Source organism: Ips typographus, linkage group LG10 (assembly GCF_016097725.1).
Source record: "Ips typographus isolate SLU linkage group LG10, UJ_Ityp_2.0, whole genome shotgun sequence".
Lineage (NCBI taxonomy): Eukaryota > Metazoa > Arthropoda > Insecta > Coleoptera > Curculionidae > Ips > Ips typographus.
In genome coordinates, this window is record NC_138431.1 from 7942179 (window position 1) to 7959766 (window position 17588).

Genomic DNA, 17588 nt, shown 5'->3' on the forward strand with positions numbered 1-17588 from the left:
GACCGCAGCGTGCACAAGGGCTCGTAGGGCGCATTTAAATTTTTAATAGGGTCGTCACGCGACCGCCACGTATATGGCGTGCCCTTAATAAAATTCCCGTTTAACGAAATTAAAAGAAATTGCCAAGAAGTATACTGCCGCGTTTTCATCAGTTAAAATTGCCTCTTGTTTTGCTGCTGTTAACAATTTTTTGGTGTTTGCAGAAACTTTTCCCATGTTAATTGTGGTGGTTGGAGTCGTTGGTGCCATTATACTGCTCATAATCGTCATTATGATCATCTTCCTGTGTCAAAGGCAAGGGAATAAGAAGCCTCCTTCAGATAGTAAGTACCTTTACTTTAAGGGGGAATTAATCCGGTTTTAATGGCGTCCAACCACTTATTATTATTATAAAATCGATCAGGGTCTGAACTATGTGGATTTTATTTAGATTTTGATTACAGGGAAGGGAGGTCCTAATCTAGATTAAATATAAACAACCCCTGCGGCAATTTCTTGTATATTAAAGGTGATTTGCATGCAAATATAAAAATAAAAAAAATTCTAGATGCCCACACGATCGAGAAACAGTGCAAAGAGTCAGACAGGAGTTCGAACATTTCGGATTTGAAAATCGACCTGAGAACTGGCTCGTCCAATTCGAACGTACATTGCGACATGGACTATGTACCGGGGGCTGAGTCCGAGACTGGAAGCGAAAGCGTAATCACTAGAATCGGAGTGCCTTTAGCCGGTCCTGTCAGTGTCGGACAGGATATTTACCGGTATTCGGATTATTCGGAACCCAATTTCCCACCAAAGGTATGATTTTTGATTTTTTAGTTGACACTTATTGGTTTTAAAAATGAAAAACCTTCAATTTCAAAGCAATGAACAGCAAAATCCCCTTTGCATAAATTTCGGTTAGTCGTGAAAATTGACCCCCTCTTACCTCTAATACAAGGCGAGGCCAAATTCGAAATTGTGGTCTATAAAATAATAAAACGGCTTTTGGGAGTCTTATGTAAATATCGGAAGGGGAGGAAAACGGCAGTTTTCGATTAGGTTTCGAAAAAGGGAAGATTGCGGGTCAAATTGAAAAATTGGGAAAGTGAGAGTGGCAAAAAAAGGGCTAATTAATTGATTTGGGGCCTTAATAAAACTGGCAGGACTTTATTTGATCTCACTTGTCCGAGGTAAATGTTTATCGATAATTATATTGTTACAGGATGGTCAAAACAACAACGGTTACGTACCCTACGTGGACTATTCGAGAGATTACAACCCTCCAATGATGCAACCACCCATTTCAACGTCACTGGGCGGAGAAAGTCTTCAGTCCACCCGACTTCAGCTCAACTCCCTCCAAAATCACCACATGGGAGGTGGTAACGGCAACACGTTGCCTATGAACGATCTGTCAGATTTGCACCTGTCAAACGGGTCAATTCCGGGAATCGATCCGCGTTTCAGCGCCACCTACGGCAATCCGTATCTGCGCAACCCCAATGTGGGGCTGCCGACGCCGAATACGGCCAATCCAGTGGCGACGCCTGCGCCCCCTCCCTATAGTCGGGAGAATTCGCGGATAGCGTTATCGAACAGTGGCGGAGTGATTGCCGTCAGTGGGTCGAACTCTATCATGTCAAACGGTGGGGGAGGATCTAATGGGAGCGTACCCCAAGTGACCCGACTGCCCAGTTCGCCCACCAGTCAATATATTGTGCCCAGTTCGACGATAAAACGGGGGACTTTAGCGACTCACGTCTAGAAATTAGAGACAAAATGATCAATTAGTGTGCGTGTGTGTGTGTGGTAGTGTTCTAGGAGCATTACTACAGGATGTTAAGGGGTAGTACCACTAAACCAGTTCACTGTTAAGTTTAATAGGCACTATTTTGGAAGAAAATTGGAAATATGGCAACTATGCATGTTTTATATTAAAATAAGGTGCTAAATTTATCATTCTTCAAAGCAGCAAACAGAATTCTCAAGAGTTAATAACAAAACTGGTTGACAATGACACTTTTCTCTTCTGTTCATTACTTTTGTCCTGGAAAGTCAAAATGTAATTCAACACCAAGTAAACATATGTTGCCACATTTCCAGTTTTCTTCAAAAACAACTAAATCCTTAATAAAGCTCCTAGTAACCAAACCTGTATCATATTACATAATATAATGTGATTTCTCAAGTAGAATTTCTTAGAGGAAACCGAAAAAGACTGACGTAATCTAAAAAAAAATTAAAAACTCTATTAAAATTTCAATCGCCCTATAATTTTCTATATCGTGAGACTTTTTTCACTTCTTTTGTTCGTTGCCCTTGAGATTATTCCAGTGGCTCTCAAACTGTACGAGGGCCATTCGAAGCGTCTAATTATGTGTACTTGTCGATTGTCGAATTACTTGAAACTACAAGCTTGAGGCTCTTACGAATTTTTTTAAATGCTAGTTATACAGGGTCGTACTCGGATTTTGTTAAAAACCTTCCAATTTGTGCCATTTCACCGAGCTTCAAGTTTGTGGGCTTTTTGGACATATCAATTGAATTGACAATACAGAGACGTCAATTCCCTCTCCTCGTAGATCAATTATTACTGTTTTTAACAGAGCTTCCACCCAGTCAAATTCAATTCCAGGCCTAATTTGTTTTAACGCACAATTGATTTTTTTCTACTGACAGGACTGTAACAAGTTAATTTGTCCCTCTTTGAGGTCGTGAAAACAATCATGCTTTTAGCAAAGTTATTTTTTATGGAAATTGTTACTCTTTTTTAGGAAAAAATTTTCTTAATTGTTATTCTAGTGTAAAATAATATAATAAATATACCAAAGATATTTTTTGTATATTGAAACTAATCAAATAATGTATGTATTATATTTTTTACTGTATTATTATTTGTTTCGATGTCAACGATTCAAAACAAAAACACCCACTAGTGTGCATTTAATCAGTTTTTCCGTCGACCGTGTATTAACAGCCTTTTTTAATGGACGATCTTATGAAACACCCAAATACACTCATAGTTTAGTTCTATCTTTTTTTATTTGTATGACACAAACAGAAATAGACACACATTCTTTAGTTGACATCCACCATTAACGACAAAACTAACTGTCACTGTCATTGTCAAGGGTGCCTATGATTTCAACTGACAATTAGTTTTTTTTCAAACTTTATAAACTACAGTTGACGGAAAAATGTTGTAACCAACTTTTATATTATTAACTGCTGCTCGTTAATACACTAGTTGGTTAAATAACTATAAACAGGCCTAATTTATAGTCAAAACATATCCCTGTATATAAAATTTATAAAGGTATGTTTTCTGATTTTTAGAGAGTTTATTGTTCAAGTGTTTTTATCAGGGATGTGCGTGTATAAGCAACGATGTATTTTTCTGTACTTAACATGTTTCACCGCATTTGCTCACTGTCATTTTTAAGTTGTATAATATCATTTATTTGTATTGTATATTTGTGTATATTTTTTTAGTATATATCTGCCTGCCATAAATAATATGAATTTTATATACTATATAAACTTATAGTATGTAAAGTGTGTGTCAATAAGGTGCAAACGCCTACCTTGGTTATTCGCATTTACTTATTTTATATTTTAATACGCAATTAACCATATTATCAACCAAAGTAGACGCTTCCCTCCTCCTCCCTCATGTTCTAGCATTACTATATAAGAAAAAAACGATATAGATAAATTTATTAGCTCAAATTTTTGCAAAAAAATTAAACCCTTGTACATATTGAACATATCTTGCAAGTTTTCTAATTTAGAATACTGTTACTATATTGTGTATAAGATTTTTTTTAATCTTGAGAAATAGCAATATTTAATTAAAAAACAAACAAAAAAAACAACCTTTGTGATTGTAAAATAAAAAGCCTACTTCATTACAATGTTTGAGTCTTTTTTTCTAAACCTGTTGTAAGGTCTACGATTCATAGTTTCATAGATCATGTTTTGACAGCCTTTCAGGACCATTAATAAATACAGGGTTTTTACGGGACAGTATACTTCAGTAATGTCATCGTGGCAACATTGCCAATTGAAATCTGGCATTTTTCATGTTATGACAGCTGACAGTGACATCGACTGCCCCCTTCCAATTTCTCTTTCCTCATGGCCGGTCGTTAAGGGCCGTGCACAAAACTTTCCTTGGAATATTTTAAATTAACTACAGGTAATTACCACCCTTAACACTAATCGCGTTAACCCTTACTTCTTCTAGTTTTCCGCTTAATAATTAACCTAGATAATAGTGTAATAAACTCACTACGTGTCTTTTGAGGTTAGACCAGAGAAAGTTAACATATTGTTTAATTTGAGCTTTTTCCCTTGCAGGGCAACATGTCTCGCAGACGAGGCGAAGTCGAAGAAACTGACAAGCTGACCCGTATCGCTATAGTGAACGCTGATAAGTGCAAACCCAAAAGATGCAGGCAAGAATGTAAAAAGTCATGTCCAGTGGTTCGAATGGGTAAACTCTGCATTGAAGTAGCTCCAAATAGTAAGATTGCTGCTATATCCGAGGAACTTTGCATCGGTTGTGGTATTTGTGTTAAGGTACTGTGATAACACTTTTGTATTTGGATTAATTCAGCTTTTGTGTCATCATTAGAAATGTCCTTTTGAAGCCATCAACATCATCAATCTCCCAAGTAACTTACAACGCGAAACTACGCACCGTTACGGCAAAAATTCGTTTAAACTGCATCGTTTACCAATTCCCAGACCTGGTGAAGTGTTAGGTCTAGTAGGTACTAATGGAATTGGCAAATCAACTGCTTTGAAAATCCTAGCAGGCAAACAAAAGCCCAACTTGGGCAGATACTTAGATCCACCAGACTGGACTGAAATCCTCAGCCACTTTAGAGGTAGTGAACTCCAGAACTATTTTACTAAAATTCTTGAAGATGACCTTAAAGCTTTGATTAAACCACAATATGTAGATCAAATCCCTAAAGCTGTTAAAGGCACAGTAGGACAATTACTAGACAAAAAGGATGAGCTTAAACATCAAGATAATATATGTGCTATGTTAGATTTGACACATATCAAAGAGAGAGAAATTGGTGCCCTTAGTGGTGGAGAGTTACAAAGGTTTGCTATTGCTATGGTGTGCATCCAGGATGGAGACATCTTCATGTTTGATGAGCCATCATCTTATCTGGATGTCAAACAACGTCTAAATGCTGCTCTGACTATAAGATCACTGTTACACCCAGATAAATTTATTATAGTAGTTGAGCATGATTTGAGTGTTTTGGACTATTTGTCTGATTTCATTTGTTGTTTGTATGGCGTGCCTGGTGCTTACGGCGTAGTTACTATGCCCTTCTCAGTCAGAGAAGGAATAAACATTTTCCTTGATGGATTTGTTCCTACTGAGAATCTGCGCTTCCGCGATGAGTCATTGGTGTTTAAAGTAGCCGAGTCGGCCACGGAAGAGGAGGTGAAGCGGATGAATCATTATGAGTACCCATCCATGAGTAAAACAATGGGCAATTTCAAGTTGAACGTGAAGAAAGGTCAGTTTTCCGATTCGGAGATTTTGGTGCTGCTGGGAGAGAACGGAACGGGAAAAACTACGTTTATTAGGATGCTAGCTGGTAATTTGGAACCAGACACCGGCTCAGGTAATAAAATGTGTGAATTCATCTTCTTAAATTTAAGATTTATGCTCAGTCTGACAAAGACCAACAAACAGATTCTCCTTTTCTTAGGCACTCTACCTCAGCTGCATATCAGCTACAAACCCCAAAAAATCAGTCCAAAATCTCAAGGAATTGTTAAGGCTCTGTTACATGACAAAATTAGGGACGCCTACATTCATCCACAGGTAACTTCACCCTAGTCGTTTACTGTTTACTAGAAAGTTAACTGTTTTGGGTGGTTCAGTTTATTGCCGACGTAATGAAGCCGCTCAAAATTGACGACATAATCGACCAAGAGGTGCAGAACCTCTCAGGAGGTGAGCTGCAAAGAGTGGCTATGACCTTATGCTTAGGCAAACCTGCTGACGTCTATCTAATAGACGAACCTAGTGCTTACTTGGACTCTGAACAGCGTTTAGTGGCTGCTAAAGTGATCAAAAGGTTTGATAAATTACCCACTTTCTAATTTGAGTTCTCTAAGTGTTGTGACTGTAAAACAGATTCATTATACATGCCAAAAAAACTGGATTTGTGGTCGAGCACGACTTCATCATGGCCACTTACCTGGCTGATCGAGTTATCGTCTTCGAAGGGCGGCCTTCGGTGGATACGACCGCTAACACACCCCAAACTTTGCTGGCCGGCATGAATCGGTTCTTGGAGCTGTTGGGAATCACTTTCAGACGTGATCCTAACAATTTCAGGCCTCGTATCAATAAACTCGAGTCGGTCAAGGACGTGGAGCAAAAACGGGCGGGGCAATATTTCTTCTTGGAAGATTAAAAAAGCATTTTTGTCTTTCAGTAATTGAATTTCATTGTTTTTCAGTTTTTTATACATAACGGTTTTAGGTCAAAGGTTTTACTTATATAATTCCCATTAAAGTTTAATAAAAACAACCAGCTGTATTATCGTAATAGTGTTTTTTTTTCTTCCTTCCTCCTATCCTAATAAAACCTGAACCAGTATGAAACTTTCATCGATGTTGCCAATTAGTCATACTGGCGTCTTATTTAGCATAACCCGCATTTGTTTTCAAGCTCCGTGTTTCGTTTTTGACGTCACAATGACGTAATTTGGCATCCACCATTACCGACAGGAACTCAATGTCGCTGTTATTGTCAAGGGTGCCTATGATTTTGATTTGCCGTGTCGCGTATACAACTGACAATTAGTTTTTTTCAAAGTTTTTAAGAGGTCTGTTCGCAGAACGAATCTCCAACTAATAATCAGAGGAATGTGTCCAGTTATTGGCCACACTATCCTTAAAATGTCAATGTCACGTGAGCATTCAACCAATAAAAGCCAACAATTTCCGATTTTCAGTTGGAAACCAGTTGTGGGACTCCCGAAATCTCGAATGATCGATATCGAGATCAGGTATATTTTACAGTACTTCAGACAATTCGCCATCGAAATGATTATGATCAAAACATCAATATTATGACTCTTATTTGAAGTTTGGATAAAATTATTTAGACATAAAATTGGTGTTCGAAATGATTTCGTAGAACCTAAACTTCAATGACTTCTTAATAAAAAGAGACGGAAAATATTTCATGAGGAAAAAAGAGACAAACAGCTATATTAGGCCGATTTCGTAATATTCGTATCGAAATTTGAAGAGTCTCACCCCAGTTTGAATTTGCCTCAACGAACAGACCTAAGATAATAAACGTTTCCTAACTAATACTATGAATTGCTAATGGGCTCTATCCAATGTCATTGAAATAGTGTGGCAATAATACACTGGTTTTGCACTGAACATGCCAATCGAAAACGCCATCAATTTTCCCTGTTTTAGCAGTTTTTTCATGTTTCATTAAAAAATCACTTTTTTGGAAAAAAAAAACGTAAAATATGTATTCAAATAGATACTATATATTTACTATCAAAAATTGACTTTATATAAAGTAAATGCACTAAGAGAGATAAAGTATAATTAACTACTCTAAACATAAAAATGAGCAATAATAGAGAGGAAATAACCTTAAAAAGTAATAACCACATACATAAAAATGCCAACTAAAGCAACATATCTCCCTACCAAAATAATTGAAGCAACAGTTTATAATAGGAAGGAACATAATCGAACAATAAAAATTCACTAAACACCTTACTCACTAAAATATTAATTAATAAATTGCTAAAGTCCAGTTCAAGCCTGGACCCATATAATATAATGTACGTATAAAAATGAGACAAAAAGCACCTAGGGTAAACCCGGTCAAAGTATATTATATCGAACTGAGTTTGTTCATTTCTCTGATGCGCGTTCAACTCAGATGCCTTTAAAAAAAAAAACAACCAGATTGGCTGAGAAAATAACACAATTATATAAAACACACCGTATATATAAAATGTAAAAATTGATGTATAAAATTCGGTAAGACACGTATCTGAAAGACGATGGCACTATAAAAATATACATCTCTCTCTCTCTTTAAAAACACGACGGCTTAAATATTGTATGAACGCACTGTATATTATAAGGTTAACTGCTAGAACATCCGGAAACTGTGGGGTTCTGGGCCTGTTCAGCTTCTTGTTCAACGATTTTGTTATCGGAACTAATGCTAAAAACACAAAACTCTGTTCTGTTCAAAATATTTAACTGATATTTGGCCAGTTAAGATTTTTACCACCATAAACTGCTACATGTAATAACCCTTAAAATGTTCTACTTTTTCACAACAGCTATGATTATTTACTTTTTTTTTTCTCTTTATAAATGGCAGTGATAAATTTTAGAATATTGGGTATACCTATAACAAGTCATGCTTTGTACACAAATTAAGAGGCTAGAGCTTAAAGTCTACACTACATGCTATGTCACTTGACGTTAATTTTCGCTCAGATTAAGTAGAATACAGAGTGTACCAGTATTTCAAAATACTACTTTCAAACAAAGTGATCCATCGATTTTGGCAAGTTGATCTGTGCAAAGTTTTAAGTTGTTTAAAACATCCAATAAGAATTAAAAGCAATGTCACTTGCACAAGACAATGATCATCAATCGATCACAAATTAAACCACCATACTGGGTGAACCAAACAAAGAATGAGCTTGAAAACAACAAATGATATGGCAAACATGCAGTATATGTTCCATGTTATCATCCTTGGTTTGTCATCCGCAAACTACAGATTTTCAATGACAAAATTTCAAATTAACGACTCCCGCTACTATGACTACTGCTACTGCCACCAGCGCCATACCCGGACGGTTTGCTGAACTGAACAAGACGCGTGAGCATGCTCATCACGCACGGTATCTGCTTTTGCCGGTGCATAGCCGACGAATCAGGCACGTTACTCTCGAAATCCAAGGCAACGCGTTGCGACACAAACGTCAAAATGGTGAGCAGATCGTGGTCGTGAGCGCGCCTGCGCAACTCGTCGCACAACGCCTGAATAAACCACGAGCCTTTGGTTGTGTTACGCCATGAGTAGAAGCCTGTCAAAAATTTGCCATACAAAGAAGTAAATATGACTAAACTATAATTAAAACTAAATGAAAACAAGGTTATAAACCCATAAATATACCATTCAATGGACTTACCTTTAACGGTGGAATATACAATAAGAAAATCAGCCTGATTCGGAATTTTGTAACTATTGTGAATTTCCCCGTCAGTTTCCGTTCGCCCTGATGCCGTTAAATTGACGCCACAGTCCAGTTTGTCGCCTTGACACGCTTGCAGGAAGAATAGTTTCGGTTTTCCTGCAGTTTTCATATTATTACTTCACCTTTATTGTAAATAAATACGCTCAAGGTACCTGCCAAAGTGGGGCATCTGTTACCCGCAAACATGGACCACAAATGGTCTGGTTTATAAGGGGTATCTTTAGCATAGATAATGCCCATTTCACCATGGGACAGAACAGCTATTAGAATGCAATCATGATGTGAATGATCCATTTCAGCCACTAGAAATAATTTCCAATAGTTTTCTCGATGACAGCAAAGTAATCATACAGAAATATCTCTTGTATTGAGGAAAATATAGGTACTTAAAGAATGTATAGATTATCCCTAATGTTTATTGTCCTCCTTTGAGGATTTTGAAAGACATATAAATCTAAGTAATGGGAGGTCAGCAAGAGAGAACCACAACTTAACAAAATATCCTAAACATACCTATTTAAAATATAGGTATAAATAACAATTCATGAAACCATGCACACTCATAAATTATTAATCTATTTTGATATCAAGGGGAATTTTTTGCTTTTCAAGTTTTGCACTTATCCAGGTAGATTCAGAAGTAAATGAACTTATACAATATACATTGACCTTTTTAAGGGGTTAGTACTCTAATACAAGTGATCACAGGTGGTTAGCTTTTACTAAGAAATGTTTTTTGATTGATTACTAATAAAGTTGATTAGATCCCTTATCATGACTAATAAAACATTTTATTATCTAATCTCCCTGTAACCACCTATGCCAATTTATTTTAATTAACAAAGGATTTAGGGGCTTTTTTGGCTTATAACATTGATTAACCAATATGTTACAATCCAACCCACAATATGGCCTACCTTTTTTAACCTGATTATCCAGCTGGGAATAACTGAGATCCTTAAAGACTTTTACATCAAATCCCAGTCCACTGAGACATTCCTTAAAGTTCTGGCAGTCTTCGTTGGTGCCAGCTCTTGACTTTAAATTGCCACATTCAAAAGTTTCATGATTGAAAATCAGGGCTATGCCCCGCTTTTTGTGATCCATCTTATAATGGGTGGCATACTTGGGGACCGGCATTCGGGCGTAGACCTCTTGAGGGCGCCCCCTAAGCAAATGGTGGCTTATACAAGGTGGTTATCAAAAGATCAGGTTGGTACTCACCCAGGTCTGCCAAAAGCATCACCCTCATCTAAACTGGGGTTGGGCCAGTCCGCACGGTCGCTGTTACCATTACCATTGGTACAATCGCCAATTGCGTCGTGGAAAATGTCAACCCCATTCTGTATGTTTTCAACTTGGTCCTCACTATTGTTATCCATTGCTACTAGTAAAGGGCTGTTTTAACTGAACTGCTTTAAGCTACACAAAATTACACACATATATAGGCGGATAGTTAACCTCAAGGGTTAACAAACTCGCAGTTATAACCCCCAAAACGTAACTTTGCAAATTAGGTTTTTAACGGAAACAAATAAAGCATAAAGCACATTGACTTGTTGTGGTCTGTACAAACAGAGCGTGCGCGTGGCGTTTCCTCCACTTCTTTTTGTTTGATTATCCATCCTTCTTTGAGTTATGCCAACCCTATCGCGCTATCTTTGTTTCACCTTGATTGCCAACCCATGAATTCAGTTTGCAAACTGGAACTGCATTAAACATTTCATTGCACAGTTCAAAAATTGAAATAGACTAAAGCATTACAGTTAAAAATGTTTATTGTGTAACCTAAAGATAATACAAATTAATAATCAAAGTTGTATTCAGAGTATGAAGAATCAAAATTGTGAACCCTAACAAAACCATCCTCTCCTCCTGAAGCATAAGATTTTCCATCTGGATGGAAAGCTACAGTGTTAATAGGACCGAAATGACCTTTCACTCTAGCAAATTCTTCCTCAAATACCAAGTGGAAAAATCTGGAATCAAATTTACCAGCTCTGGAACTAGTGGTGGTTACTTCCATAGCTTCTTGGCCACCACCCAACACCACATGCTCGAAAATAGGACTGATAGCTGCTGAATTGACTGGTCTTTCAGTTTTGTAAGTTTTCAGCAGCATTAGAGACTCTGCATCAAACAATTTGGCTGTGTGATCCTTTGAGGCTGTAATAAACATAGTCCCATCCTTATTCCACTGCATGTCATTGATCAGATGGTCATGTTCTTTCACGCTGTTGATTTTCTTGCCAGTCTTCAAATCCCACTGGAATATTTCACCATTTTCATGTCCAGTAATGATCATCTCATCTAGGTTGTCCCATAAAATTGAGGACACCCTGGAACCACTAATGGGAATTCTTAAAATAGGATCCTGCTTTGAGAAACTGTCATCAATGGTCCTAACATCAATAATGAAATTTCACAGGGCTGTTTCATGGCCTTATCAGTGGTGTACACTGCCATGTTGGCAGAGTAACTGAACAAACATGTCCTGACTGAAGATGCAGTGTTGATGTTGCCAATTTCTTTGCCTGTTTCACAGTCCCACAGTTACAAGTGTTGTCACCCGCTCCCGAGATGAATTTCGTGGTGGTCCAGTCGACGTCTATGCACCAGACAGCCCCCTGATGACCATTGAAGGTACCCAATCTTTCTCCATTCAGAGAGTACCAAACATTGGGCTTGTTGTCTTTGGATGAGGAGAAAAGCAGGTCACCTTCTCTGTTGTACTTGATTTGCGTTATGGAACGCTCGTGGCCGTGTAGTATCAAGGGTTTCTGAAGAATTTCCACAATTCAGTTCGGTGAATGTATATATAAAGAGGTAGTATTGTTGTGTTGTGCGGAATGTTTTTTGAGTATGTGGGACTTTAGTCACGTGGGTGGGTAAACTTACCATGATTTCCGGAAATTGGATTTAGCCTGGAAAAGTATACAATATGTTTAAAACTGGTTTTTAAACTTATTTTAGTTTGGGGGCGATATCTGGCATGGACGCGGAATTTGAGGTTAGTATTTGACTTTGACAGCAAGCTTGTCTTTCAACTGTTTCTTTCACTCATTCAAATAACCGAGAGAGATAGAACCTGTTCTGGCAAAGTTCATGGATCACTGTGAAATAAAATGGATGGGTCATGCTCTATGTTGTCTTTCCTCCATAATATCCTATCAGAATAAAATTTACTAAATTATCTTATTACAACACTGTATTAAACTAAGAAGTACATAAACACTATGCTTTATTCACTTAAAAATTATTATTTAAATACTACACAAAAAGTCTTTTAGACAATGTCCCACCTTCTGCAGCTTCAAGCAACTTTCTTTTCAGTGAAACTTTTTCCACATTAGCACTTTCCTAATATTTTGGGGTAGTGGTAGTTTAGGTCCTACAGTGGGTGCAGGTTTATTACTGAAAAAAGGCATTTTCAAACATTCTGTACAGGATTTCCTGGCAATAGGATTCAGCACCAGCATGCTTTCAATCAATTGCAATAAATCATCCCCTGCTGCAGTAAAAATTGATTTTAAAGGTATTGAGGGGAAAGTTTTAAACTCTATAAAGTCTGATAGAGCCTTCACACCAGGCCAGTTCTCTTCAGTAGGGTTTCCAAACACACCAAAAATTTTTGTCAGCTGATCCAAGTCAGATTCACCAGGGAATAAAGGGACTCTCAATAGCAGCTCAGCTAGAATGCACCCTACAGCCCAAATGTCTATGCATGTTCCATATTGTTTGGCACCAAACAGTAGTTCTGGGGCGCGGTACCACCGTGTGACCACTTGATGCGTGTTAATGCGATTGGGGGACCCAAACATCTTAGCCAATCCAAAATCACCAATTTTCAAAACACCATTAGAATCAACCAGTAAATTGTTGGGCTTCAAGTCTCTGTGCAGTATCCAGTTTATGTGCAGGTACTCTAAACCCTTTAAAGTTTGTAGAATGTAAGACTTTATGTTTGGAGTTGTGAGAATGATTGTGTTGTCTTTAATAATCACTTCCAAGTCAGTGTCCATAAAGTCAAAAACTAGGGACACATTGGACATGTGCCCAAACACATCTAGCAGTCCTATAAGATTCTCGTGGTCCAGTTCTTGCAGTAATTTAATTTCTCTAAGAGCCGTCCGGTTAATACCATCCTGAGCCTCTTCTCTACTACCCAATTTGATTTTTTTCACGGCTACAATGCGGTCAGTTTCAATGTCCTTGGCTTTGTATACTGTAGCAAATTGACCTTCACCCAAAAATTCAATTTTTTCATACCTATTTTGTTTGTTTTCCATTTTTAATTAATTTTTTAACTACAAAAACATGAAAAAATGTATTTAAATTCATTTGTGACAGTTACAAAAAAGTGAGGTTAACAGAGTCTGCATTCTTTACCCCTCTTGATTTCGGTTCCAAAAGCGTTCTGATCTAAAAATCACATGACATCTTGATTATAAAATCAGATAGAGGTCACGTGACTTTTGAATCATAACACGTTTGGATCCAAAATCACAAAACGAAAGAAAAGTACTCAGTTGCCGGAGTTAACCTAAAATTTTACCAATCAAAGTTTTAACCTCACTATTTGCAGTTTGTTTTGTTCATAATTTTATGTTTCTTTCTATGTAAAAACTAATTAAACTATATGGACTACAACCCATGAACCTACCTGTAATAGCTAATTAAACTGTTAAACTAGTTATTATAATAATCACATATGAGGTTTGCTTCAGTCCTGCAATACTAAAAATGCCCAAACTGTCTGTTGTTTATCAAGTTTCCAGGCTGATTTACCCCAAATACCACCCCCTATGGTTTGTAATTTATATGTACATTCAGTACCATACTGTTATAAAGAGAAGTTACAAGTACACACTTAAAACATTACCAGATGCAGTTTTATGGAACATTGTAAAGAAATACCCAAGAAGCCAAAGTGATGTAAATAGCTGTGTTATAGTGCACCCTAGCAACGTTTACGTTAGCGATAGGGTGCTGAATATGTGTTCTGATAAGTTTATTCGCGTAGTAATAGTTGTACCATACTTACTGTGTCCCCTAAATTGTTTATACATATCAAACACTTTAAAACACAATGCTGAGTTAGACTTGAAGAAAACTGAATTTAAACTAACCAAGCCAGTTACAGAAAAAACAAAGTTTGCTCAGGAAATTGAGCTGGCTCAGATAGTAAGTCCTGTTGATGTAAGCACATCAGTAATTGATGAAGCTATTAAAAACTACTTTACACTACCAAAGCTAGTTTCTTCAGGGGATACTGTAAAAATCCATATCAACTACTTTGTTCCAACTGTATTTTATACAAATTCAAAACTTAGTACAGTGGAATGCTTGTATTTTAAGTGTAAAAAGGTCACTTATAATAATATTGAGACCATGGAAGAGTGTTTTTGTGTTATTGGTAAAACCTCCATTAGACAAGCAGCCAATTTGCAATGCTTTTTGCCTAAAGTGGACACAGTCAGCCCTCAAGTAACTGACAATGACTTGCTTGAAGTGCCAATATGTCCTTACGGACTACACCAGTACTATAAAACTCTTAAAAGAGCTGTAAAACCTTTTATACAAAAATCCAGTGAGTAGTGTGGATTCTACCTAATTATGATTTAATGTGTTGATTATCATTGTAGGAAAACTTCCTTTAAAACCAGCTTTTCTGCTTCAAGGGGATGAAGGATGGGGCTGTGAGCATGTGATTAAGGCCCTAGCTGCAAAGTTGGGCATGCATCACTTTAAAATTGCCAATTCTGACTTGATGGCCAATATTTATGCACAAAATGAATCTAAACTTGTTAATGTGTTTTTTAGTGCTAAATTGGCAGCACCTTGTATTGTGTCAATACATTCATTTGAGGTAGGCAGTTTTTCTTTGAAAATGCTGTATTTTTTGTGGGTATACTTAATTAGCTTTATTTTTACTAGAAAGCACTTTGTATTTCCTTTTGTGAGAAGGGCCAAAGGTCATAAAGAAGTAGATTTTCTATAAAATTAACAATATTAGGAACAATGTTTGATTTGTTCCAGTTTTATTTATTGTGGACCCTGAAGATCTCAACTGTTTGTGAGCCACCACAGGGAAAAATAGTTTTGTTTTTTGGGATAGTTTCCTTGTAATTGGATTTTCATATTTTCTTGTTTGTGTTTTATTTTTCTTTATTGCCTAATTTTTGTGTTGTAAACTTGTAATAAAATGGTTTTGGTAATGATATTCAAACTATCAGTTATTAATTGATTATCAGTTTGCTTCATTAACAAATTTTGTGTCATTTTCCAGGATTTTCCTAAAAACACCGAAGGCCAATACGACAAACGACTGATAAACTCATTTATTAAAGAAATTGGAAGGTTGCTAAAAAACAACGAATTTCCTGTAATTTTATTTTGTTGCGCCAACACGAAAGACCTCCCACCTCAACTAAAGCAGGCATTTTTGGAAATCTTTGATCTGGTTGCTCCGAGTGACCTAGAAAGGGAGTTGACCCTGAAATGGTTGCTGGAAGTTAACAGTTTTCAGTTGGGGGAAGTAGAGTTGAGTAAAATTGCAAATCGGACACACGGCTTTTACTTTGAAGACCTCAAAATGTTGGTTTATCAAGCTGAGTACCACTTTTTTCGAAATAATCCTGCCGATGGAAAGAAGGTTGTTTTGTGCGAGAGGGAGTTTGAAGCCGCCATTGGTGAGTTAACAAATTATGAGTGTAACTTTAGTTAAGTTTCAAATTTAGATCACATGCAGTCGTCATATAGTGAAAGTATTGGGGCTCCCAAAGTCCCCAAAGTTCAATGGGCCGACGTCGGGGGACTGAGTGACGTCAAAGAAGAGATAATAAACACTATCAACTTGCCTCTGAAACATCCGGATTTGTTTGAAAGTTCCGGTTTGTCCCGTTCAGGTTTGTCTACCGTTTTAACGTCAGTGTTTTGGATTAATAGGAACCAACTTGTATAGGCATTCTCCTATTTGGTCCGCCAGGAACTGGAAAGACTTTAATAGCCAAAGCAGTGGCCACTGAGTGTGGTATATGCTTTTTGGCCGTCAAGGGTCCAGAACTACTCAATATGTATGTTGGACAGTCTGAGCAAAACGTTCGAGAAGGTTAGAGTTGGATGTTTAAATTATAAGAGAAGTTGTTCTTGTGGTTTTTAATAGTGTTCGACAAAGCTCGCCAAGCGTCGCCCTGTATCATCTTTTTCGACGAGTTGGACTCTCTGGCTCCTAATCGAGGGCTCTCAGGGGATTCTGGAGGAGTAATGGACAGGGTCGTATCCCAACTGTTAGCTGAAATGGACGGACTTAATGCTGGAGGAAAAGTTTTCGTTATAGGTTAGTTTGATCAAACAATTAATCAGACACGTAAAAGAGTTTGAACTTTAGCGGCAACTAATAGACCAGATTTAATCGATCCGGCCCTGTTACGTCCCGGACGATTCGATAAGCTGTTGTACGTGGGGCCTTGCACTGATTTTGAGTCCAAACTGTCTGTTTTACAGGCCTTGACTAGAAAGTAATAAGTCTGTTTCGTTTGCCAAAATTATTTTTTATGTTTTTGCCTTAAAGGTTTAAATTCACTGACGAATTTGATCTGACTGGGATCTTGTCGGGATGCCCTCAAAACATTACAGGGGCGGACTGGTACGGGGTTTGCTCTGCGGCCTGGTCATCGGCCGCTAGACGGCTGATAAGGCAAATCGAAAATGGTTGGTTTGATCCCCTTGCCCAAGTTATTAGGGCAAATAAGCTAATATCTAGTCAAAATGCAGGTGAAATCAACAGTTCCAATCAGTTTTGTCAGGATGACGTCATTGTAACAGGGGAGGACTTTATAAAAGCAATCAAAGATTTCAAACCGTCGGTGAGCAATGAGGACCTCAAGTATTTTGCCAGTTTGCAAAAAGAGCTTTCTTGACCTTAAGAAACTCAGGTAACTTGTTTTGTTACATTCTCCTACAATTGTATGCACTGTTGCCAAACTTTTTAAACTTTAAATTTTACTTCTAGTCTGGTTATTGGTTAATGACAAACGTTATACTGAATATAATAATGGTTTTTCTATTCTTGTTCAGTATGTAGTTATTGTTTCGTTATTTTTCCTTTGAGGACTTTTAGAAATTACCAAATTTTCTTTGGTTTTTGAAAAATTAATTACGTAACCGCGCCACATGTCGATAGAATGGACCATATTTTTTAATGTTTTAAGATCACTTCAATTTTAAGAATAACCACCTTTTATCGTTATATTTAAAGGCAAACTTAAGAGGTTTATCTATCTCAAGCAGATTATGACCCTG

At 37.2% G+C, this 17588-nt stretch overlaps 6 protein-coding genes across 21 annotated transcripts in view; 3 read left to right on the top strand and 3 right to left on the bottom strand.

Annotated features, from left to right (window-relative positions):
- rst (irregular chiasm C-roughest) overlaps window positions 1-3899 on the top strand; it is a 57698-nt gene extending 53799 nt beyond the window's left edge. For 15 of the 16 annotated variants that reach the window (XM_081988642.1, XM_081988640.1, XM_081988647.1 and 12 more), the window contains 3 exons: window positions 204-323; window positions 548-801; window positions 1208-3899. In XM_081988642.1, the coding sequence (XP_081844768.1) occupies window positions 204-323; window positions 548-801; window positions 1208-1750 (917 nt within the window). In that variant the 3' untranslated portion in view covers window positions 1751-3899. The remainder of the gene's footprint in view (window positions 1-203; window positions 324-547; window positions 802-1207) is intronic. The other variant, XM_081988653.1, reaches the window with a different exon arrangement.
- A 139-nt stretch (window positions 3900-4038) lies between these two features.
- pix (ATP-binding cassette sub-family E member 1 pix) lies at window positions 4039-6574 on the top strand. The gene is made up of 6 exons (XM_081988658.1): window positions 4039-4183; window positions 4345-4566; window positions 4622-5639; window positions 5727-5842; window positions 5902-6098; window positions 6158-6574. Exons 2-6 carry the CDS (start codon window positions 4351-4353, stop codon window positions 6438-6440), a joined length of 1830 nt encoding a protein of 609 aa, XP_081844784.1. The 5' UTR covers window positions 4039-4183; window positions 4345-4350; the 3' UTR covers window positions 6441-6574.
- Window positions 6575-7518: 944 nt separating this feature from the next.
- Window positions 7519-10867, bottom strand: LOC145734976 (caspase-1-like). Its single transcript, XM_081988663.1, has 6 exons — window positions 10509-10867; window positions 10202-10452; window positions 9437-9586; window positions 9219-9380; window positions 8876-9113; window positions 7519-8233 (listed from the first exon to the last, which is right to left on the bottom strand). The coding sequence occupies exons 1-6, from the start codon at window positions 10664-10666 to the stop codon at window positions 8152-8154; spliced, it is 1041 nt and encodes a 346-aa protein (XP_081844789.1). The 5' UTR covers window positions 10667-10867; the 3' UTR covers window positions 7519-8151.
- A 185-nt stretch (window positions 10868-11052) lies between these two features.
- Window positions 11053-12338, bottom strand: LOC145734978 (eukaryotic translation initiation factor 3 subunit I-like). Its single transcript, XM_081988666.1, is given in 4 exon segments — window positions 11053-11705; window positions 11708-11839; window positions 11842-12064; window positions 12183-12338. Coding segments are annotated over 4 exon segments (975 nt in total). The 5' UTR covers window positions 12186-12338; the 3' UTR covers window positions 11053-11088.
- A 136-nt stretch (window positions 12339-12474) lies between these two features.
- LOC145734977 (cyclin-dependent kinase 7-like) lies at window positions 12475-13651 on the bottom strand. The gene is given in 2 exon segments (XM_081988664.1): window positions 12475-12638; window positions 12641-13651. Coding segments are annotated over 2 exon segments (1017 nt in total). The 5' UTR covers window positions 13574-13651; the 3' UTR covers window positions 12475-12554.
- A 178-nt stretch (window positions 13652-13829) lies between these two features.
- Window positions 13830-17362, top strand: Pex6 (peroxisomal biogenesis factor 6). Its single transcript, XM_081988657.1, has 9 exons — window positions 13830-14874; window positions 14930-15153; window positions 15574-15976; window positions 16025-16192; window positions 16249-16395; window positions 16450-16623; window positions 16675-16804; window positions 16858-16997; window positions 17061-17362. The coding sequence occupies exons 1-9, from the start codon at window positions 14028-14030 to the stop codon at window positions 17204-17206; spliced, it is 2379 nt and encodes a 792-aa protein (XP_081844783.1). The 5' UTR covers window positions 13830-14027; the 3' UTR covers window positions 17207-17362.
- The last annotated feature ends 226 nt before the right edge of the window (window positions 17363-17588 follow it).

Excerpts from the sequence above, each read along its gene's own strand:
- pix (XM_081988658.1), top strand. The coding sequence starts at position 4,351 with ATGTCTCGCAGACGAGGCGAAGTCGAAGAAACTGACAAGCTGACCCGT. Across the intron at positions 4,567-4,621 it reads GTTGTGGTATTTGTGTTAAG|AAATGTCCTTTTGAAGCCAT; the intron begins GTACTGTGATAA and ends TGTCATCATTAG. Across the intron at positions 5,843-5,901 it reads ACGCCTACATTCATCCACAG|TTTATTGCCGACGTAATGAA; the intron begins GTAACTTCACCC and ends TGGGTGGTTCAG.
- LOC145734976 (XM_081988663.1), bottom strand. The coding sequence starts at position 10,666 with ATGGATAACAATAGTGAGGACCAAGTTGAAAACATACAGAATGGGGTT. Across the intron at positions 10,453-10,508 it reads GATGCTTTTGGCAGACCTGG|GGGGCGCCCTCAAGAGGTCT; the intron begins GTGAGTACCAAC and ends CCATTTGCTTAG. Across the intron at positions 9,381-9,436 it reads CAGATGCCCCACTTTGGCAG|GAAAACCGAAACTATTCTTC; the intron begins GTACCTTGAGCG and ends TGAAAACTGCAG.
- Pex6 (XM_081988657.1), top strand. The coding sequence starts at position 14,028 with ATGCCCAAACTGTCTGTTGTTTATCAAGTTTCCAGGCTGATTTACCCC. Across the intron at positions 15,154-15,573 it reads TGTCAATACATTCATTTGAG|GATTTTCCTAAAAACACCGA; the intron begins GTAGGCAGTTTT and ends GTCATTTTCCAG. Across the intron at positions 16,396-16,449 it reads TGAGCAAAACGTTCGAGAAG|TGTTCGACAAAGCTCGCCAA; the intron begins GTTAGAGTTGGA and ends GGTTTTTAATAG.